This window comes from Pelmatolapia mariae, linkage group LG14 (assembly GCF_036321145.2).
Source record: "Pelmatolapia mariae isolate MD_Pm_ZW linkage group LG14, Pm_UMD_F_2, whole genome shotgun sequence".
In the NCBI taxonomy this organism is placed as follows: Eukaryota; Metazoa; Chordata; class Actinopteri; order Cichliformes; family Cichlidae; genus Pelmatolapia; species Pelmatolapia mariae.
The window spans coordinates 11920133-11944396 of NC_086239.1; the positions used below are offsets into that span (position 1 = coordinate 11920133).

General features: G+C 39.8%; 1 protein-coding gene across 1 annotated transcript; it reads right to left on the reverse strand.

Annotated features, from left to right (window-relative positions):
• Nucleotides 1-689: 689 nt before the first annotated feature.
• Nucleotides 690-22600, reverse strand: LOC134641632 (von Willebrand factor A domain-containing protein 5A-like). The gene is made up of 18 exons (XM_063494121.1): nucleotides 22558-22600; nucleotides 21778-21980; nucleotides 21466-21688; nucleotides 20723-20889; nucleotides 20534-20648; nucleotides 20268-20416; nucleotides 20081-20169; nucleotides 19847-19991; nucleotides 19384-19463; nucleotides 19182-19296; nucleotides 15522-15680; nucleotides 15333-15436; nucleotides 9026-9246; nucleotides 5036-5074; nucleotides 2439-2480; nucleotides 1628-1782; nucleotides 982-1105; nucleotides 690-875 (listed from the first exon to the last, which is right to left on the reverse strand). Exons 1-18 carry the CDS (start codon nucleotides 22598-22600, stop codon nucleotides 796-798), a joined length of 2253 nt encoding a protein of 750 aa, XP_063350191.1. The 3' UTR covers nucleotides 690-795.
• Between the last annotated feature and the right edge of the window lie 1664 nt (nucleotides 22601-24264).

Genomic DNA, 24264 nt, shown 5'->3' on the forward strand with positions numbered 1-24264 from the left:
TTTATTGCCAAGAAACATTGTTACAACAAAGAAATAACAGACCAAACATAAATTTCATAACTTTTTATGCTAAGTGTTATTTGGAAACTCATTACAAAACAGGCACTTTTGAAAATTCAAAAATAATCATAAGTAAGCAAACATGAATGAAGACTATGTGCTGTCTTAAGACGTTCAAGGACCAATCAGTGTCAATTAGCAGAATGAAAGTGTTTTATGGATAAAATTGTAACTTCTGCGAGAGAAACAGAACGATGTTCTGTATGGTTTCATTTCAATTTGTCCATAAAAATATTACTTTTTTTAAAAATAAAAGCTAGGATAGACTTTTTTGTTTAGAAGATGGTGTAAACACTGTAAATAGTTATTTTCAAAGTTTAGCTCTATTTACTCCAATTCACTGAGGACCATCTTGAAAATGTCCTGGACTGAAGCCATTTTCAGAACTATAACAGGAAGGAAAAAGACTCTTCTTAGATTGGTTTTGGTGTTTCTGTGTAAAAGAAGTAAAAGTATGAACATAATCGCCATCTAGTGGCAGAGAAAGGGAATTAAAACACTTTCTGAATGAGCTGCCACAGCAGTGGTCCAATCTTTTACTGTGTTAGGAGTATTCAGATAATTGTGCACATACTTTTTTTCCACAATGGTAAAACCAAAATTAAGTACATAATTCATAACAAATAAACATGTAAAAGGGGTTGATGATATAAAACAGCTCTGTATCAAAGGCAGTGTGGAGTAAGTAGACCTGCTTCTGTTCACTCTGAAGATGAAGCTACTTTAAGAAAACCCTCAGAGTCCCAGAGCTTCTTTCTTCACGCTGCAACCCAGCAGGACATTTCCAGCATCCACACACTCTGACACACACGGTGCTAAAAACACAAAACAGATATTAAAATAATGATTGTGGGAGGAAAGCTGTAGAATAAAACAGTTTTTTAAAGCTGTTATTTTATCTGTCACTATCATTGTTAGTACCATTCTGAGCACGGAGCCACGAGGCAGCCTTCATAGCCAGAAGCTCCCACTCGTCCTTTGCTTCCATCTTGAAACCATGAAGCCAGATCAGAGCCAGAATGGTGGCCCACACTTCACTGCTGGCCTAATTCACCAAATCAAAATTAATAAAATAAAACAGACAGAACACACATTTTACTTTCTACAACCAGTAATATTAGATATGTTTGTGTACTTCTTTGTCACACGGGGTCACCAAGGTGGGCAGCTCTGCATATTTGATTTGGCAGATAATTACACTGGATGCTCTTCCTGATGTAATCCCAAACTGTGATATCATAAATGCTCTAAAATAATGTGCTGACATATTTTTACAACAACTGATGAGGAAAATAATTTCTGCTGCTGTGTGGTTTCTGGATAATATCAGACGCTGGTGCAGCTCAGTGGTTGGTTAGGAGTGTGATTACCACCAGTGTTTTAGCTTCTGATATGCAGATGTTTATTCTCAGGCTGTGAGGCAGGCCTACATTTAGTTTGACTTCATTTTATTTGTTTTATGGTGTGTTTTTAATTACATCATGTGGTTTAGCTCAAAATATAGAATCAAATCTGTTTCATCTCACATCATCATTTTGTGTTAATATTTAAATTGACAGCAGTGCACCTTTTCAGGCTTTGACTTTTCCACCTCCTCGTTGGTCTGTCCCAGTGCAGCAGCCAGAGCTGGATCAAGCAGCCAGCAGCCAGACGCCTCCTGCAGGGAGACTAACTGTAGCAAAGGGTCTCTGGGTGGCTGCTCAGGCACAGCAGCTGGAAAATCTAAGATGGAATAAAAAGAAAACCTGATGATGGTGCTAGATGACAAAACAGAACCCTACATGAAAACCCAGTGCATAAAACACCGCACTGTAAACTATGCAACAGATAAATATTATTTTATTCATTTGAAAATTACATCTTAAAACTGTAATAATTACATAAGAGCTCCACATCAAACATCAAATGTTTACAACAGTCTGAATGTATTAAACTGGCAGCATCACACATTAGTTACTGTAGTTTTAATGAATACCACCTGAAGGCAATCAAACTGATGAAATGAAAGCTTGAAACGATGTAAAGTATGTGTTTCACATGTTTTACTGAGAAAAAATATATGGCCAATGTATTAAATTAATTTAATTTGATTTATTAGAATATAAAACTAAAACTTTATTCAGTGAGAGAAAACTGGATCTCATTATCAAAGCAACTGAACTAAACATTGTTATACAGTCACTTCCACTAAACTTCCTTCATATCTACCAAGACAATGCGTGCTTATTTCCTTTTCTTATTTTATTCTAACCCAGCAAATTATAACTGATGGTGTTACACACAATAAGAAAAAAAGAATTTCTATCAGCTGACCTTTTGAAAAAACACACCTGCTAATTAAAACTAAATAAATGCTCTCATTTTGTTTTTTTACTTACATTTTCTTGACTGGTTTTCTTCTTCCATCATCAGGAATCCATCTGAATTGGTAAAGACACACACACACACACACACACACACAAATGTTTTTGAGGTAATTACAGAGAATTCCTCAGCAATAGTATCTGAATGTATGGATTTCTCAAAAACAGTCATATTCCAAGAAAAAAATCATAACCTTTTCACTTCCTGATTTCTTACAATGTTAAAACAGTGCACTGCTGTGCTGCTCTGTCCTTAGCATACACACTCCATGATAATATTCTTTTGGCTGTCAGAGGCACAAACATTCCCCTGACATACATGTGTACATCCTAACCTGAATAAATACTGAGTTTAAGTTCAGCCAACAAATCAGATTTCAATGTTGACCTTCAAAAACCTTTCTGAGCATACAAATCTGTAAAACTACACGTAACATCTCTCTTGCTTGTTCGCAAAACCTTAAATATGTGTGGATGAATCAGCTGATACACACAGAACAAATTGCATGCCCACGTGGGGTTTTGAGACAAATTTAACTCCATCAGCTTCACACAGATCTACAGATGTAAGCTGCGTTCAAGTCCCTGTGTAAAACTGGAACATCTGGGCTTCCTGTATACCTGCTGGGCTGGGTTGGGTGAGTTAGTGTGTTTGTTTCAAATAAGGTGAGCATTTCCTTTTCTAAATACACAGAACAACTTATAACTCCTTTACTGGAAAACATCAATTTACCAAATACATAATTATAATTCATTTAAAGGGTTTCTTCCCAGAGTGCAATGCAATATGTGTTCATAATTATTCATTACATCAACATTAATGTTAGCCTGCTGCCATTAGAGAATGGTAAGATCAACATTAGAGTGTTAGTCCATACTATTTATTTTTATTATTCTAGGTTTTTTTTTAAGAAAACTAAATGTCCACTTTATTTGAAAAAACAAACAAAAACAAATCCGCAGGTATACAAGGTTCTTTTGGATCATATCGTCCGCATTTACAACCCTTTTGAAACATATTTCTCTCCATACGTATGTTACTTATACACATACATGTATGGAAGACAACACTATGTGATGACTACTGTATGAATACAAATGCCTATATAATTATTTAACTTTCACAAAGCGTTTTGCTTACTCCTGTTATGTACAACTCCTCCAAAGCTATGTCCAACATCACGATGTTAAAATCATAAAAGAATGGATGGCATGAGATGAAGACAGTACATTTGAACTATTCAAATTCATCGTGTTATATAAAACAAAATATCATTCTCGATCACCCTACGTCTCCCATTTTGACCTCAGGACTTCCAGGCCATAGTTGGCACAGATGTTTCTGTATGGTACGCTGACCACTTGGTTATGGCAGTCCATGTATGCCCTGCCTGTTACCATCTTGCACCCTGCTGGGTGTGCTGGATTGTCTTGGGGGCATCTTTACACAGCCTGCACCTGGGGTCATGCCTGGTGTGATAGACCCCAGCCTCTATGGATCTTGTGCTCAGAGCCTGTTCCTGTGCCATGATTAGTGCCTCTGTGCAGTCTTTCAGATCAGGACATCTGGATGTCGGCCTCTTCCTCTATCTGCCGGTGGTACACACCGTGCAGGGGATTGTCCATCCACAATGGCTCCTCCTCTTCCTCCTCTTTCTTGGGTTTCTGCTGCCTGAGGTATTCACTGAGCACGCAGTCGGTTGGGGCAATCTTCCTCATGTATTGGTGGATATTTGCTGTCTCATCCTGGACTGTGATACTGATACTCACCAGTCCCTGTCCTCCTTTCTTCCACTTAGCATACAGCCTCAGGGTGCTGAACTTAGGGTGAACCTTCCATGCATGGTCAGGAGTTTCCTTGTCTTGATGTCAGCAGTTTCTATCTCTTATTATCCCAGCTGGGTACCTGATCACGGTCAGGGTGTACATGATGATAGCCTGGAACTTGTTCTTACTGTTCAGCTGACTCCTCGGGACTTGCCTGACCTTCTGCAGGTACTTAGTGGTTGCAGCTTTCCTAGCAGCCTCTCCACAGCTCCCATTTGCCAGTGGGATCCCCAGGTACTTGTACCTGTCCTCTATGTCTGCAATGTTGACTTCTTGTTGTTTGACCCCCTCAGTTCTGACTACCTTCCCTCTCTTTGTTGTCATCTGATTACACTTCTCCTAAGCAGACCAGCAGTGGGGACAGCACATCCATCTCCTTGGTAGATCCCACACCTGATGGTGACTTGTGCTTTTGGCTTGAAGTTAGCCTCTAGTGTTGTTCGCCACATCCACATAGAGTTCCTGATGAAGGCTCTTAGGGTCCTGTTGATCTTGTACAGTTCTAGGCATTCCAGGATCTGAGTGTGGGGCTTGGTCAGCCGAGTCTTGCAGTCTCTATCAGTAGCTGGTGTTTTGTGCCTCTGGTATTCATGCCAATTCCTTTTTGTGCCCCGCTTATGTATTGAGCCATGTGCCTATTCATCTTAGCCGCTATGATGCCTGGACAGGAGCTTCCATGTGGTACTGAGGCAGGTTATGTCCAGTAGTTGGATGGGACCGGTCCCTTCTAAAAACAGCTACACATTTACATAAATGTACAGATGTGTCATTTAGGTTTTACTTACCTGTTTCAATGTCCTCAAACATCACCGCGGAGTCACACACTATAATGTAAAAAATAGAGTCAGTACATTTGATAAGAATTTGCTAAGGAACACTAAATTACTGATTTGTTGATATACAAATACAAAACAAATAGTATAAAAGTATTTAAATACACATCACTGTCACTGTTCTAATCAGAATCTTGATTTCTTGTAACAAATATTTTAAAGTCAATGTCATTTTTTGCTTTTGGATCGTCTGAACCTGACTCAAATATTCTGCTCTTAAATTTATTGTTGTACCCTGATTATTAACATTCATCTGTCTTTATCTTTAAGGAAAGCAAATAACCATGACAACAACAGATTAATATTTCATCTTAACATGTAATGTCTCCATATAATACTAAGTTTCTGGCTTCTGAGAGAATTACAGCAGGTTAGAATATTACTACAAAATTTAAACTGTATTTAAATCTACATGTTGATAAACACCACCTATATTTAATTATTCAAGTTTGGACACATTGGCTCTTTAAAGGGTCTTTTTCATTGTTTTTACTCTTTTGTGCAGTAGAGAAGAAAACAGCTCTTTATTGAAGGAGCGACATGTACAGATACGACCTTCTCTGAGTTTTAATAGGACCACATATTTAATATATTACACTTCTAATTATTTAATAATTCAAAAAGTTAATTTCACAGGAATGAATTGCAGCTGGATTATGATGCTGATATTGAAATGTTGGGAAAATTAGACATTTTATTTGCTGTTTAGATCGGTAAGTTTATGGCTTCTGAGGTCTTCATCCTGACTTGAAACTTATCGTAAATGGTAGTATAAATAAAAGCTTGTACATCTTTAGTTACTGACTAAGGATACAGCCAATTACAACAACTAACAAAATAAATACTTCAGCAACTGTCCAGTGAATGTTTGACATTTAACATTTCAAATAAGTCCAAATACAAATATGTTGGATTATTTTTTTATTTTTAGAAATACACATGTGTGTAGATGTGTGTTGTCATTCAGCCTCTATTTACTTGCACTCTTACGACCTATGTTGGTCTTTTCCTTTTAATTTTCAGAAATGCATAGGTGTGTAGATGTATATTATTTCTCAGCTTTTATTTACTACAGTTAGATGGAGCATCAAAATTCACTATACAAATAAAATAAAATTAAATTCAGGTTGAACATTTACGACAGGCTGAACATATTAGAGATAAATAAGAACACCACAACCACCCATTTTTAACATTTATAAATCAACCTTAAACAGGCTGAGGTTATCAGGTAAAAGTCTTCACTTTTGGACACAGCCCATTACAAAGGCCTTCAAAACCAATACTGCAGCAACTGTGCAGTGAATGTTTGACATTTAACATTTCAAATAAGTTCAAGTACAAATGTGTTGGTTTGTTTGTTTTTATTTTTAGAAATGCACATGTGTGTAGATGTGTGTTGTCATTCAGCCTCTACTTACTAAACAGGCTGAGGTTATCAGGTAAAAGTCTTCACTTTGGGACACAGCCCATTCAGGGGCGGATCTAGAGAAATCTTTTTAGGGTGGCAAAATCAAAGCCTTTTTTTCCAAACACATATGCAGGTGGTTACATATGGTTAAAATGATTCAAATGCAGTAAGTATACACGTTTTTCATATAAATATAGTCTATAACTTGATTATTGTCTGTAGCCCACATAATTAAACACTTTAGTTACATAAAACATGTGATGTTATGTACTGTATAGCCTGTATAATAAATAAATATGTAGGCCAATAAGCAAAGGTGGAAAGTAACGAATTACATTTACTTGCGTTACTGTAATTGAGTAGTTTTTTTTTTGTGTATTTGTACTTTTTAAAGTCATTTTTCAAGTCTGTAATTTTACTTTTACTTTTTTAAAAAAGTATTGTACTTCGCTATGTTTTCAATCACACCCGTTACTGAGTAAATTTATAAAAACAAAAAACATTGCGCTTGGGAAATACAGCAGGGAATGATGGGTAGTAGAACAAATTGGCGCTAAGGTCACGATAAAGACGGAGACGGAGTCTGACATCGGTGGTACGGATCCAGTGAAAAAAGAAACTCTGTCGAATTCTGCTGACCCTGAACTCAAAGAAACTGATGTGAACCCCTGGCCGTATTTAATGGTCCATTTCGGCTTCAAGTGCAAGAAAGGCAACAGCTTTATTATGCAGTGTAAGCTGTGTTTGCCCAGAGAGACCGAGTTAGCAGCTTTTAAAAATTCAACATCAAACCTGCGCAAGCACGTAGAGGTAAGTTAAATGAAATTTGTACCATTATGGTGCCACTCCAAAAAATAATTTCTGTCCACTATGAGATAAAGGAGAACATCACAAGCCTGATACCTGCAGGCCTGACAACAGGAGATGTATCACTCCTGTAACACCTGTAACATTCAGCATTCGCCTCATTGTTCTGACACACACAACAAAACTATTGACTACACTACACACTAACTACACAAGATTTGCGGTAAACGTCGCAAATCTCTCACATCTCAAAACACCACCGTCACTCCTAAAACTTCCCCCTTCCTAAACAACTAAATACCATGTTTTGATTGGTCAACATGGTACATTTTTCGACCAATAGGAAAGGGTGGGGGGTTTTTTGGTTTTGGTTTTGCTCAAAGGCGGAGAGTGCTTTCGAGCATTTTCCTTATAAAATGCCGTTTTTACGGTTTCTTCCCGCAGTAAATATAAACAACGATAGTATTCAGGAAGAAAACCAAACATTGCATATATTTTTATCATAACTCTGGTTTTACGTGGCCTATCAACACAATTTAAAAACTGGTATAAAGTCCACACATTTTCCGTCAATTGTTCCGTCTGTCCTGCTCACATCTCCAATGGTTGTACACGTTGTCATTAACGTGGCTTCACTCCACATCAGCCACGCCGCTTTGCTAGCTAAAACACCGGTGTCGGCACATAAGGACGCTGTCATAGCCTGTCAACGATGCTGATTAGCTGCGTATATACCAATGTGAATCGCATCATTGGCTGGACTATGGGATAAGGTGGCATCGTTCTAATCCCATACGGGAGCAGCCAGTCACTTACTGACTAACACTGCAAAACAGAATTGTTAAAGTATTCATTTTAATTTCAATTCAGGTTAGATTTTTTTTCTGTGCGCAACGCAGATTTTCTGTGCGCAGAGACCGTGCCAGCAGTGCACAATTGCGCACGCGCACAGCTTAGAGGGAACATTGCTCCTAAGAGGATTAGCTAACAAAAATAAGTAACTAAATAAACTAGTAAAATAACAGAATTCTAATATTAATGCAGTGCCTCACAGGTAGTATAATAAGTAGTATTTAAAGTGTAAAAGATATTCACCTATATTCTGAAATGTAAACACCCATGAAGGGTTAGTAGTAGTAGTTAAAGTGTAAAATATGTTCACTAATAATCCAAATATAAAAACAGCAACATTTTGGCTTGCTTACTCAGGATACATCCCATTATAATGACTATCAAAGCAAGTACAACAGCAACTGTACACACAGTATTTATTATTTAACATTCTGAACAAGTTAAAACAGAAATGTGTTTCTATTTTTTTAGAAAGGCATTGATGTGCAGATGTGTGTTATACTGATATTCAGCTTCTACTTACTCATACGTCGTCCTGAACTCTTTAAAATTGAGAAAGCACCTAGGATGTAAAAAAAAGGGATCAAAATATTTAATAAGAATCTGTTAAAGGGAAGTAAACATATAAGACAAACACTACAGTATTTAAAATGTGTAATGTGTAAAATGTGATATGATATGATTTTTGCTACTGAATCTCACGTTTTGCTTTAACCAACTTTTCTTTGTATTTGTTACGACTAGATCCTGTGAACTGACTCTGATAGTCTGCTCTTCAATTTATCATTGTGCTCTTTTCATTCAAGATCAGCTTTCTTCATCTTCAAATTGTGGCTGACAGAGTTTACTTTTTTATTTTGAAATAAACTCACAGGGTGTTGGAATATTTCTGCGCACAAGAGGTCCTTGAATCACTTCGCTGTTGTCTTTGTTGACAGCAATAAAGGCAGTGAACGAACTGCTCACTCCTGATTGGACACTGAGCTGCACCACCTTCTCCTTCACTCCTCCATCTTGCTGTCCTCTGCGATCTCTCTCCTCCATCTCCAGGGAGCGAATCAGAGTCTGAGCACCCAACCTGTGAACTGTTAGTCTGCAGGCAAGAAGGAAAACATTCATATGTCATATGTAATATTGCCAATAGCTAATTATGCTCAATACTGATCAGAATGTAATCAGGTATATTAAATAAGTATGTTAAAGTATAACTCATATAATGATTAATAAATTATCTATGTGTGTGTGTGTGTGTGTGTGTGTGTGTGTGTGTGTGTGTGTGTGTGTGTGTGTGTGTGTGTGTGTGTGTGTATATATAAGGAAGATAGGAGGGAGTGATCGACACTGAGCAGCCAGTAATCTCAAAGAATGTCTGACGTCAATTAAATGTATGATTTAATGACAAAAACAGAGTTTTAAAGAGAAAAGATAAAAGAAGATTTTACAATGAATTTTAATGTGAGAATGTGTTACAAACAAATCTACCTGAAATCTAACAGAACAACATAAACTAGATGAAACACCCCTCAGTGAATTGCTACCTTTTTATGGTGAAGGGGTTTGTGTGTCCCAGGCATCCCAGGGACTATGTTGTCGGAGTCTAAGGAGCTTGGAAAGAAAAGCGTCTGGACTTCTTTAAGTTGCTTGAAGACGTTTCACCTCTCATCCGAGAAGCTTCTTCAGTTCTAAGGTCAAATGGCCGAGAGTCCCAGATTTAAACCCAGTGGGATTATCCCCCCAAAGAGGGACAAAGGACCCCCTGGTGATCCTCTAATCACATAAGCCAAGGTGTGAAAGCAGGTGTGGGACCTAATCAGCCCGGGTTTCGGGTGAGCTCATTGTTAAACCTGGCCCCACCCTATCATGTGAATTCCTGAGGTCAGATGGCCCAGGATGTGAGTGGGCGTTAAGGCGTCTGGGAAGGGATCTCAAAACTGGATTATAGATGGCAGACAATTGGTGTCGTAAACCACCGCCTCTGTTCAAAGATGGTCGCTCACAGTGGACATAGATGGACATAGACCTCTTTCACTCCTCTTTCAAACCATCTGTCCTCTCTGTCCAAAATGTGAACATTGGCATCCTCGAAGGAGTGACCTTTATCCTTAAGATGCAGATGGACTGCTGAGTCTTGTCCTGTGGAGGTGGCTCTTCTATGTTGTGCCATGCGCTTATGAAGTGGCTGTTTGGTCTCTCCAATGTAGAGGTCTGGGCATTCCTCGCTGGGCTCTCCGATGGCAAATTGGTTCTGGGTGAGGGACCAGACAAAGAGCAATTCAAAAGACCCATCTGAGTGAAAAAAAATAGGGAACAGTTCATCCTCCTGAGCTAGAGTTACTGGGGTCCCACCTGGGAGCCAAGCAAGGGGAGGGTGCCCAAGGGTGAGTGCCTGGTGGCCTGGTCTAAGCCCATGGGGGTCGACTGGGCACAGCCCGAAGAAGGGACATGGGTCCCACCCCCCGTACTCAAATAACAGAACACCATGCTCTTGATTTACTGTACGATCTACATCCCTACCCTCATATATGGTCATGAGCTGTGGGTAGTGACCAAAAGAATGAGATCATGGATACAAGCAGTGGAAATTAGCTTTCTCTGAAGGGTGACTCGTCTCTCCCTTGGAGATAGGGTGAGGAGCTCATCCATCTAGGAAGGGCTCAGAGTAGAGCCACTCCTCCACATCAAAAAGGAGCCAGTTGAGGTGGTTCATGTGGGCATCTGACAAGGATGCCTCCTAAGCACATCCTAGGTGAGGTGTTCCAGGCATGTCCCCCTGGGAGGAGGCCCCCCGGGGCACACCCAGGACACACTGCAGAGATTACAGCCCTCAGCTGGCCTGGGAACGCCTTGGTGTTTCCCTTTACAAGCCTAAGGAGATGGGCAGGGAGAGCAAGGTCTGGGTTGTCTGCTTAGGCTGCTGACCCCACCACCTGGGGCTGGATAAGCCAGGGAGGGAGGGAGGGTTGGATGGATGGATGGATGGATGGATGGATGGTGAAGTAATTATATCCATATTTGACTGAAATTTCAAATGTGATGGAAGTTTCCGTGTTAAAGAATAAGACAGAAAAGAAGAAAATGTATTCTAATGGTATTGTTTTAGATCTGATCCTTAAATAGTTTTAACAAGATTGCTACAGGCCTCCAAACCTCATGTGGTCTTCGCATTAGCTCAAGAACAGGACAGAAAGAGCTTCAAACACTAGGTTTCCATGGCTGAGCAGCTGCATCTGAGCCTTTCAATACCAAGGTCAAAGCAAAGAGTGTGAAAAGGAGTGTTCTCTGATGGACATGTCTAGATTTGGGGGTTGTCAGGAGATTGGTATTTGTATTACTGCTTTGTGCTAAGTGTAAGGTTTGGTAGTGGGAGGATTTTAGTGCAGGGTTGTTTTTCAGGAGTTGGGGTTGTCGCTTAGTTCCAGTGAAAGGAACTCTTAATGTTTCAGCATACCAAGAAACTTTAGACAGTTTCATGCTCTCAACTTTGCAAGAACAGTTTGGGCCCCTTCCCATTCTAGCATTACTGCACACCAGTGCACAAAGCAAGATAGGCTACATAAGCGAGTCTGATGAGGAAGAACTGGTCTGGCCTGCACAGAGTCCTGAACTCAAACTGATCAATGACCAACCTCACAAATGTCCTTTTGAAAGAATGATCAAAAACTTCCTAAATTATCTGTGTATCTGAGCCTCAGTCTCAGCCTCACTTTGCTGTTTTGTTGTGGGAATGGAGTCTCTGCCTGTCAGACAAGTAACTGCAGCAAAAAAGTCAACACTGTCACCTTAATTTGATCATAACAAGTGTAGAAAAGCTCAGACTGCAGCGTAGAAGTTGCTGAAAGGGAGGAAACCTACAATAAGCTGGAAATGAGTCAAACATTGATTTGTTGATTATTAACAATATTGTATGCAATTGTTGAGGACCACTGAGTCACGGGGTTAAAGTCCACTCATTTTGCACAGTTGTTATGAGAGGTATACATACACTCATCATGGGAATGAATTTGATATTATTTCCGGGCTTTTAATGGTTTCTTTGAATTCTTGTTGTTCCAGGGTGGAGTGATCCAAATTAGCTGGTTTATTTACATAGACTGTAATGTTTCTAATCTACAAAGAAATCGTGTAATTCACTTGTGTTGTGTGCAGGCCTTTGGTCACAACATGTTGAACTCTCTCATTCAACAGCCACTTCGTTGCCTTATTACTCTGGCACAATTATGAAATCAAATCCAGTGTCCTTCACCAATCCTTTCTGTTACACATGCATATTTTATATTTTGCAGATGACCGCCCCTCCCTGAGCCTGGTTCTGCTGGAGGTTTCGTCCTGTTAAAAGGTTTTTCTTTCCCTCTGTAGCCTGCTTGCTCATAGGGGGTCATATGATTGTTGGGTTTTTCTCTGTATGTATTATTGTAGAGTCTACCTTACAATATAAAGCAACTTGAGGCAACGGTTGGGGCTGTATAAATAAAATTGAACTGAATTGAAGAAAATGGTATTTCCTTTCAAATTTCATTGAGCAAACATGACAAGTCATGCCACAAAAATAATCAGTAGGTTGTCTCTTCAAAATACAACAAATACTAGAGTGTCCAGATGGTCAAATGTAAAAAAAATGTAAAAAAAAAATGTGTCAGGAAGTGCTGTGTGGCAGGCAGGAGTTGGACCCAAAATGCAGGCTCTCAGACTCGAGGGGTGAACTCAAAATCACAGCTTTATTGGCTGGCAAGGAAGATGCATAAAAAAAAAACTACACTGGGAAATCTAAGTTCAAGGAACCACAGGGACAGAGTAACACACCGCAATGAGGGACGACGTGACACGAACACAGAGAAACACAGGGCTTAAATACACTGGGGAATAACGAGGGAATGAGACACAGAAGGAGAGCACAGCTAGGGGAAATCAGAACTGACGAGACAAGGAAACAAAGTAGGATACACTCACATGAGACACAGACCTTCAAAGTAAAACAGGAAGTATAACACTGAGGTGCGAAATTGACACAGTGGAGACAGAGCAACTAAGAAACAGAGACATGACCATAAGGCAGAGAACTCTAAGAACCAAAAGACTAGAGATGATAAATAATACACAGAGTGAAATCCTGGAACACAAGAAACTAGACTCAAGGGAGCAACAAAAGACCAACCATGAGAACATAATTCACAATACAGAGTGACAAAAAAACACAGGAAACTCAAAACATGCCAAGACACAGACCAAGAAACACGGACTTTACACAGAACAGAGGGGGCACAGAGAAACATGAGGGGCAAGGGATCAAAACTAGAAACCATAAATCACATGAGAACTCGACAAAATACTACAAAAAAAAAAAAAATATCACAAAGAACTAAAAACGCTGGGTCAGGAGACCCAGGACCCTGACAAAATGTTATTATTTGAAATGGAGTCACTTGGGTCTCACAAATTAAAAATATACATATATTCTATTTGAACAGGACAACCTACTGATATTTTTTGTTTTAGCAGTACAACGTAGTACAACAGAGCATTTTTTGAAGAAAATATCTCGTGTAGTATTTAGTATTTGAAGCTAAAATTTCACAGTAGTTGTTATACGTGCCCAAACTTTGTACCATAAAATCTTTATGAAAATCATAGATGGTTGAGCAGAATTCCTGTGTTGATTTCAAACAGAATGACCCATGAGCTGGGTTTGGCTTTACTAACTGTTTGAAGTTTGAAGTTACTTTTTAACAAGCAGCTAGTATTTTGTATAGTACAAGAAAAACTACCCATTAGCTTAAGAAATTCCTGAGCTGTCCTTAAATTAACACGAAAGCTGGGTCCGCTCCCTAGACCTCAAAGAAAGGCTGCAGCTTGGCAGAAATCCCACAGAAGGAAACAGAGAGAGTCAGGAGAAAGACAAGCTATGAAAGAGAGAAAGCAAGTTTTTAACAATTGCTAAGGCTGGTTTAAACCTCAAAATGCAATTTGGTGTATAAACACATGGAGAGAGAAGATAAAATGAAGATAAAATGCTCAGTGTATCATGGTAAGCCACCAACAACCCAGTTGCAGCATACCTAAGGGATGGTTTAGGGTCATCTGATAAAGCCCCAACGGAAAGTATTGACGAGTAATGTTAAAAATAGAGATAGTGTCTGAATTTAAATAGTGTTATGAATTAAAGAAAAAAAAAAAAGAATGCTTGGACACTGCTATCATAATGGACAGGTTTTTGACAGGGCTCCCACAACTATATCTCCAAACCAACTTCCTTCCAAGCCAAAGACTAGAAAATACAATGAAGCATATCTTGCCTTTGGCCTCACCTGCACAAGTGCCAAGGTAGGTCTCCCCGGCAGAATTAGTTTCCCCTGCGTTGGGAGCACGCGCTGGGCTGTCCAAATCACAGACAAACAGAATCCCACATTCTGGATTTTTAGTTCACTTCTTATAATGACTAACTATTCCTGACATTTTGACACTTTATACAGTAAAGTTACAGTGGAATACAAATAATGTCAGGCTGATCCTGCCATGATTTGTTCTCCCTGTCCAAATCATGGACAAGATTTTCTTGTAAAACAAAGGGGGGGCCTAGCAAAAAAAGTTTGGGAACCACTGACTTACCCCAGTAATCAGTCTGAAGGAGTTCTGACAGTATCTTGCACAGATTTCTTTCTGCTGCTGATGGATTTGCCTCTAAAAGTCAGACAGACTTTGTTCTCTTCTCTAAAAAAACACTATGACAGTGTGCAATGTACAGACAAGTCTGTCATTCTTTACAAAAGCAGGCTCTGAGGACACAAAGTAGTTGTTGTTGGTGATGTTCCTGTGTGTGTCAATCTGTTTGTTCTTAGTGTATTTTATAGTAAGTGTCAGATTATTGCACAATAGTGTTTGGACTTGAATTCAAACAATGTCTCCTTGATTTCACACAAACTGCAGACTGAGATTACTCTGTCATGTCTAATATGTTTGTGATCAGTAATGATATAGTATTAGTTGTTATGATACCCCTAATCCAAGAAATAATGATTAGGAAAAAGTGAAACAGATTTAAAACTAGACAAACAGCATTAGGTCTGTGTATTATTAACTGTTTTCCAGTAAGTAGAGTTATGTTTCTGAAAATACTGTTTTAAATTCAACACATGGAAACTCACAATTCAAAACAGAAGTGTTGTTTGTGTTAAACTGTTTTACCCAGTGTCCTCTGCAGGTCTGAGACTGAAGTGCAGCTGGTTCTCAGAGGGATGACCTGCCAGGCTGTACTTCAGCGTCACACAGCCCTCTGCTGCCTCTGAGCTCTGACACAGAGTTACAGTGTTAGAAGTCACGTTAATTACTGTCATCAAATACCTAAACAACAACATGAGAGGCTGCTGCTCCTACCTGTCCAGTGAGCTGGGCATAAATCAGTGACCTCTGACCCTGGAAAAGTGCTGTGATTGGTGTAGAGAGGACAGTGACAGACACTTCCTTTGGTAAATCCCATGTGACTGAGATGTCGACCACAGCTGGCTGCAGAGCAAATCGCAGCGACTGCATCACCTGAAAAATAATGAAAACTCTCCAAATATACACAAACAGCTGGAACAGACATTTAACTCACTGCAGGTCTGATCTTAGTGAGTATCTGCTGCTGCTGTAATGTATAATTTGACTTAATAATAATAATAATAATAATATTATTATTATTATTATTATTATTATTATTATTATTATTATTATTATTATTAATGTATATAACATGTTTGAACATACATACATGCACATAAACAGACACATAATCAACCATATATTCAGACATTTATTCCAACATGCAAACTATGGACCAAAATACAGGGGAAAAGATCAAGGCTAAGCTAACCAATAAACGCTTTCTCTCTTTCATAGCTTGTCTTTGTCCTGACTCCCTCTGTTTCCGATCCCGGTCCCAGTGTCGCCAGCTCCAGCTGACGAAAGGGAGAGATGCTTCCGTTGCAGAGAAATTTTCCAAATCACTTTATGGCAACCTGTCCAATTTGGCCAAAAGACTCCGCCCACTGGTAAATTCGGGCATACGGGTGGGCGAATCCCTCACTTCCACTGAATCTCTGCTTCTCCTTCTGGTCATCCTCAGTCTCAACTAGATCACTAGGTCACTTCAAGCCTCAGCAGATTCAGGAGTTGAGCAGAACCTAATTGATATTAGGTTAGCTAACGAGTTACATCTCCTTTTGATCCTGTTAAATCCTCCCATCCCTGCTACAACTACAAACCTCTGTATCAACTACCAACCTCTGTATATTTTATATATTTATTTTATTTTTACTCTATTTAATTTGTAAAATATGTATATACACACACACACACACACACACATATATATACACACGTAGACATACATATTTAGTATACACATTCAGTAATATGCATACACTCTTATATTGTACATATATTTATTCATATAATTCTCAGATTTAGCCATTCTTATATTTGCTTGCTCTTATGTTATTGTACTTTGCACACCTCTGTTGCTTGTGAAGCTCGCACACAAGAATTTCACTCACATGTACGGTACCAGTGTACCTGCACATGTGATGTGACAATAAAAGTGATTTGATTTGATTTGACAGCCCTTAATAACCAATTTTTCACTACCATTACCCACCAGTCCTGCAGCAGCAGTGAAGTTCTCCTGTTCTCCTGGCATCAGCAGTGTGTGACGACCCCATGCCTCACTCTGCCCACTCATATGTGGTGTTGATTCGTGCTGTTCTAAAGTGAATTTAATACATGGGAGGGGCATGGTGCCCACAATCTGCCCCAGTTCACCTGCCAGACAAAAGCCAGTGTCAACATGGCCCCTCCAAAGAACCCTCAATGTCTACATGTATTTAAAATTGAGAGGTGGGCACCGGTACCAGAAGTGAGGCTGAACAAACAGACTGCCTTCTTTGAATCGCCTTTTCAAAATTAAAACACTTATTCACAACTGCTCCCATTCTCATCCACCCCGACCACTCAAAGTTGTGTATTGTAGAAGTGGAAGCATCAGACTCTGGTGTCGGAGCAGTCCTCTCACAGTGCTCAGGTTCTCAAGGCAAACTACAAGCCTCTGCCTTCTTTCCTCGCAGTCTCTCCCCAGATATTATGATGTAGATGACCGTGAGCTGTAGGCTGTAAAATTGGGCCTAGAAGAATGGAGACACTTACAAGGGGGGCAGAGCATCCTTTTGTGATCTGGACCGATCACAAGAACTTAACCTATTTGAGGACAGCCAAGAGACTGAATGCCCGTCAGGCTCGCTGGTTACTATTTCACGCACGTTTTAACGTCTCTGTTTCCTACAACCATATCCCTGCTTCCTCAGGCAAAACTGTAATAATCACCATATTTAACAGGTTTTTTTAAGTTAGCCCACCGTATAGCCTTGAAAAAAAACTGTCTTCAGCTGCTGAGACAGCTAAATTGTTAACAGATCATATTTTCCGACTCCATGGTATTCCGGTGGAGATCATGTCTGATCAAGGCCCTCAGTTTATTTCACAGGTGTGGAGGTCATTTTGTTCAGCATTAGGAGGCCGGGTCAGTCTCAGCTCTGGATATCATAGCCAGACCAGCAGCCAAACAGAGCACATGAAACAGGAGCTGGAGGCTACACTTTGCTTTTTCACTTTCAACAACCCTTCAACCTGGTCATCATATCTCCTCTGAGTGGAGTATGCACACAACTCTCACACTTCATCCTCTAATGGTTTCTCTCTCTTTTGAGATCTCCTTAGGATACCAACCACTTTGTTTCCAGAAACAGAGATAGAACTGGCAGTTCCCTCAGCGGAGCAGCGGCGATGTCAACGTGTCTGGACACGGACCAGAGAGACATTATTCTGGAAAGATGAGCGCTAGCGCTGTTAAGCAGACCACCACAGGCCACGCACTCCCAGGTAGCTACTTGGGCAGAAGGTGTGGCTTGCTGCAAAAGATATTTCCCTAAAGTCATTGTTGCATTCACCCATACAAGGTGGGGCTCCATCATTAGCCCCAAGGCAGTTAAACTGAAGTTACCAGCGTCTTGATGCATGGTCAGTCATCCAGGTAAGTAAATCCCCAAAAGTTGATTCTGTTCATCTGGACGTAGCGTTTTCAGTGGGAGAAATGTTTTGTCACTCAACTAAGTGACTTCTTCAATCTCAAATGACTGCAGGTTTCCCCAGTCTTATAAACAGAACATTTGCATAATGACTGAAACCAGCCCAGTGAAGGAACAATGAGCTGGGAAGTCAGTTCCTTGATCATTAATATGCAAACACTCATGAACATTGATCAACAACCACTGATCAATGGCCATGAGTACCATTCACAGAGAGTTGGGGAATGGCTGCAATCACAGCATTGTAGGCAATGTTCCCTCTGTGCAATCGCGCACTGCTGGCACGGTCTCCGTGCACAGAGAATCTGCGTTGCACACAAAAAAAATCTAACCTGAATTGAAATTAAAATAAATACGTTAACAATTCATTCTGTTTTGCAGTATGAGTCACTACGTGCCCGGTGACTGGCTGCTCCAGCCAATGACGCAATTCACATTCATATATACGCAGCTAATCAACATCGTTGACAGGCTATGACAGCGTCCTTATGTGCCGACACCGCTGTTTTAGCTAGCAAAGCAGCGTGGCCGGCATGGTTGTGGCTGCCAGTCTTGGGTAGACTGGGAAGGGTACTGCACCTCCAAGGAAAAAGACTGCATGTGTGAAATAATGTCAAGGAGATCTGTCGAGAAAATTAGTTTAAACTCAGAGAAGAGAACTGATCAAGAGACTTGGTCTAGTTGAAGACGTGCAGACTTTTTAAGCAGTCACTGGAATAAATGGCAGGGAAAACAGATTGAGGTGGATTAAGGAATCTGCTGATGGTGTCAAAGGAAAAACCTTTGATTGGATTTATTACCATTAATCAAAACAGCAGAATAAGATTTAGTGTCTTTTATGAGTTGGTTAAGTATGTTTAGTAAGTCCTTCATATGGTGTTATTAACGTCCCCATTAACTGTGTTTAATTTCTTACTTTTGGTTGCATCCTGTCAGTCCCTGTGATGAACTGAGCGTGACCTCCTCCTTCCTTGGCCATCCCATTGATGAGAGCAGAGCTGGCCCCTTCCCCAATCCCAAAAGAGAAACACCTGCAATAAAACAATTGTCACGCACACAGAGGACATGTTGGACATTCTGGGAACTGTGTAGATATAACTGTCGTTTTGTGGTTTCACCTGTGAGAACCTGAATTCTTCTTCACCAGATCGATCACTTCTTTGGTGTTCCCCACCTCTCCATCAGTAAAGACAAACAGCTAGAGAGGAGAGTTGGCACATAAGGACATAACATCAGACTCACAAACACACAGCTTGTTCTGAGAGCTGAGTTAGGTTTCAGAAATAGTAACTGGGCTGTTTCTTATTAGTGCTTTTCTACTCTGCTTGAGCATTCAAATCTCTTTATGCAACACATCTCATTCACGTATTCACATAAAATGGGTGAATACAGGCCCTTTTTTCTATGGGTTTCTATATAGCATTAACGTGCACATACTCACTCTACATCATGCACATTGGGGATCAAGAAGACATTTCCATGCAGCCAGGAATCGAACCACAAATGTTCTTATGAGCAGATTATCTGCTGCACAACCTGAGACATAACCACCCTAGGAAAGTGTCCCACTGTATGTGTTACCTGTCTGGGCTGACTGGGAATGCAGGGCTGGCTGTAAATATGTTTGAGAGGCTCCAAGATCTCTGTTCCTCCAAGATTAGCCTCCATCTGCTCAACTTTCTTCAGAGCCTCCTCCATGGTCTGCTGGCTGTACTCCACACTCTTACTGCCATCACATAAACACATGCACCAAAACATCCATTAAGATAGCTTAACAAAGACAGCAGGGCCTTTGTTGTTGTTGTTGAGACTCACGGGAAGATGTGTTCATATCTGGACCCAAAACTGTAAATGTTGAAATAGCAGCCCATTGGTAAGCTCTTCAAGAGGAGCAGCAGAGTATCCTTAAGAAAACAGGGAAAAGATGGTGAGGCCTCTGTGTGAGAGGAACGCTGTGAAGGAATATCTATCTAATATGAGTGTAAGAACAAATGATGAATACCCTGGCACTGCGGATGCGAGTATTACTCATACTTCCAGATCGATCCATTAAGAACACAAACTCTCCACATGAAGCCGTTGAAGACATCACAGACTGGGGGAACTCAGGGTACAGACTCACCATCACCACTGGATCACCCATCAGAGAGCCTGAAAATCAGAGACAGAAAAAACTTAAAACAACATCAACTTTCAGTGTTTATTCAAACATATTGAACTCCAGAACTTTTTCTTTGCAAACTAATGACTTCACTCATTTTCACTCACCCGGCTCAGCAGAGGCCTGTCCTGCCTCCACCACAGCAGTGGGCTGGTGGGCGTCTTTGTAATAAATCAGCAGTTCAACATCTCTGTCAAACTTGTGTCCTGCAGCCAGCTTGACCTGCACACCACAAACACATTCATATTTATTCCTCAGTAATAAGTAACAACCACACACATCAGCACTCTACCTACCGTGGCCTGGGTTTGATCAGTGTTGAGGTACTGCAGAGGGTCCAGGGAACAGTTGGACTCTACTTTAGAGACTGGACGAGGAGAGGACACTCGGGCAGAAAAAGACAGACTGTAGGGCACCAGAGAGGCTGGAGCAGAAGTCACCTGGACACCTGCACCTTTACTACCTGTACACAGTATCAGGTTAGAATTGTTGTAAACAATAAGGCTGCCCACAAGAAAAAACTACAGCTGCTAAAAACATCTGCTTCGAATAAGGATTTCAGTAAAATTAGGTATTTTTAAAAAAAAGTTCTATTTCAGCTGTTCAGGAATAACTAAATTATCAGAGTACAAATGACAGAGAACCATGCATCTGTGTTAGCAGCTTTACAACTCAACAGCTGTACTCTGTGTGCTTTGCAAATGTTCCACATACTTGATCAATTCTAATAGCAAATACAATATACACAATACACAAATCCCCATAACAATTTTATATATTCAAATTTCACTTGCAACATATCAAGCTGATAAGAAAATCTGAAAAGTTACAGTCTGTGGTTACTCAACACATCTGCCTCTGGTTTCTTACAAAGTTTATAATATGAAAAATATTTATATCACTTTTTCTTCTAGAAAATTAAGTTGGATCTTGACTTAATTTTATGCCATACATTGTATTCTGCCAGTGTTTTGAATGTTTGTTAAAGACCTATTATGGTTTAAACATTTCTGGTCCAAGTATTCTGAAGTTGTCCTACCCTGAGGTTGGTATCGAGGGTTGAGCACAGCAGGCAGACAGAACCTCAGACCATCATCAGCCTGCACAGCCAGCTCAGTGACGTACTCCAACCTGATGGAGGCGCTCTCTCCTGGAGGCAGACTGCCCACACTCAGAGAGAATATATCTGGACTCTCATCACTCTCCTCCAATAGGAAGGCCTGCTGACCGGAGCTCAGAGCATCATCATACTCCTCACGAGCCTGAAGCACAGGTGACACATGTCAGTGACATTCACTGTGTTTATTGTGAATCTCACTTATAATCAGGTTATATTTACTGTCCAGCTCACCTTCTGTTTCTCCTTCACCTCAGCTACAATCTGTGTCTGTCCAATCTGAGCACTGAAATGACAGACAGCAGCATCTCCAGGCACAGGAAAGACAAAAACAGCCTCTATTGGTTTGTCCTCCTTGTTCTCATAGTTCAGAGTGGAGACCACTGTAGCCACATGGTCCCTCACCTCCAGCTCCACCTCAATGCTCTTCAGAGGAACTGACAGACAAACAAAATTAGAATAAATACATAAACCATACAGATGTTTTGCAAATGGTTGATTCACAGACTGTGTCTTGTGTTACATTTCAGCCACACAAAAGTCAACCATTAACAAGCTGGTACTTAAACCTGACTGTTTGATAGTGTCACAATGTGTATTTATTTTTATTAATATTGATTCATTTATTTTATTTTTTATATCCATTAATTTTCCTCTTTACTTTTCTACTACAAGGATATACTCTGCATGACTCGTAGCCATATGTAGCAGCACCCCACTGCCCAGGATGCATATGGTCAACTTTACCAACTTGTACAGAGTGAGCTTGCTGCCATCCTGAACTCTCCACCAGTAAGTGTGGGAGACCCAGACGTTTTTATTATGTATGCTTTGGCCAGTAGAAGATGAAAATGAACCTCAATGCAATTCTCATGTTGATAGTTGAGTACAGCCTCAGTCAGGGTGAAACAATTATATATTATTATTTGTTACTACAACTGATTAAAGTCTTTACATTTGAATGTTACATGAATGAAAAGAGTCTGCAGAGAAAACTTTATTTCCTGTCAGTACCTGGTTCCCTCTGGAGAGTTAGCAGACCACAGCTGTTCATCATCCTACCTGTGAAACAAAAACATAGTGATATTAATATTAAAAACAAGAAATATTTCTCGTCTATGCAGCCTGGAACAATGCTCTACTTTATATATAGTATATACATATAAAATTCTGCATTTAAGAAAATGTTTCCTTAAATCAAAAACTTAATATGACATTTAAAGGGTTGTTTTTGTTGTTTTTAGTTTTTTAACAAATGAAACAAAAACATTGGAATTTCTAAAATGGAACCCAGTGAGCAGTTCATTTTAAAAGCCCTGTATTGTTTTTCTTTAGATTTTTTTTTGTTTGTTTTTTTGTTATTGCTCATTAATAAGACAAAAGTATTTCTTATCCGATTAATCAACGGTATATTCGATAGAATTATAATCTATAGCTGCAGCGTTAGTTGAGTTTGAGCATAACTGTCCTTTAACCTCTCAGGAATTTTGCAGTTGATTGGGGTGAAACTCGGGACAAATGTAGTGTGGGTGCAGGTAACATTTAAGATTTCAATGAATCATGAAGGAAGAAGCACATTACCAGCAAAAGTAAAAAGAAAAGTAAATAAATACTTAACTGGTAAAAACAAGAGCTCCAAGAGCTTTATTTCGCTTAATTTCCTGTGTGTGTTGGGGGCAACAACAACGGACACAAAGATGCGCTACCGTAAAGCTTACTGAAAAGGCGCAAGAAACTTAAGCGTCGGATAAGAGGCGGCTGACTTCACCATGGCACACGAACGACGGGGGAGGGGGGCTCTACTGGTAACATGGCGCTTCTTATGAATACAGCGCAATCCATTCAGACACTTTATCAGGTGACAATGATAAAAGGGTGATTAAAAATCTATAACAGAATATGCACACACAGAACGATGAAATAAAAATCTTAATTTAATTTACTATTATAACGCTGAGTGCACTCTCAGTGTTGCTGCTTATTTCTAATATGGCAGCTGCGCATTAGAGTTCTGAAACTTTAAATATTAAAACATCAAGAGTTAATTTCGCGTAGATGCTTCGGTTTGTCAGCAGATCAAATCAAATTATCACTGAAAAATATGAAATTAATTATCAGTTGAGTCAAATAACATCGACCAAATTGATTTTTATTTATTGAACTGAAATCCTTGAATGCGTTCTGTGTTTGTATCTGCAAATCCAACAGTGTGAAACAATTCATTCCAATCAATTTAAAACTGCAACTGAACATATCCTGCTCCTGACCAACGCAGTAGAGTGCGTTATATAGAGTGCATGCTTTATGGGAGCTGTTTTCTTAAGAGAAAACAAAATCTCCTTGACCCGTTAAATCGTCTAAACGTCAATGATTCGACACGCGTCTTACTAAGATTGCGTCTTCGCTTCTACAAAGATTCGCATTAATGTGAGGGATCTGCGACTAGAAAAATCTGGATTATTTTTTACACGGAGTGAAATGTTGGAAAACGCCACCAGAAAACCAGTTAAGATGGAAAACCGAGGACTTTTTCCATGCGTTGATAACTTCTAGTCAGGGGATTTACTGTGCAGACTAAAACTTGCATCTTTCTTCTTGTGACAGAGTGACTGTGCACCTGGGCAATAATAACTTTTAGAACCTAAGGCAGTAGTTCTTTTTCACAAAACACAAAACTATTTGAAAAGTTTTTGAAACAGTTTTGAAACTTTGTGTTTTTGA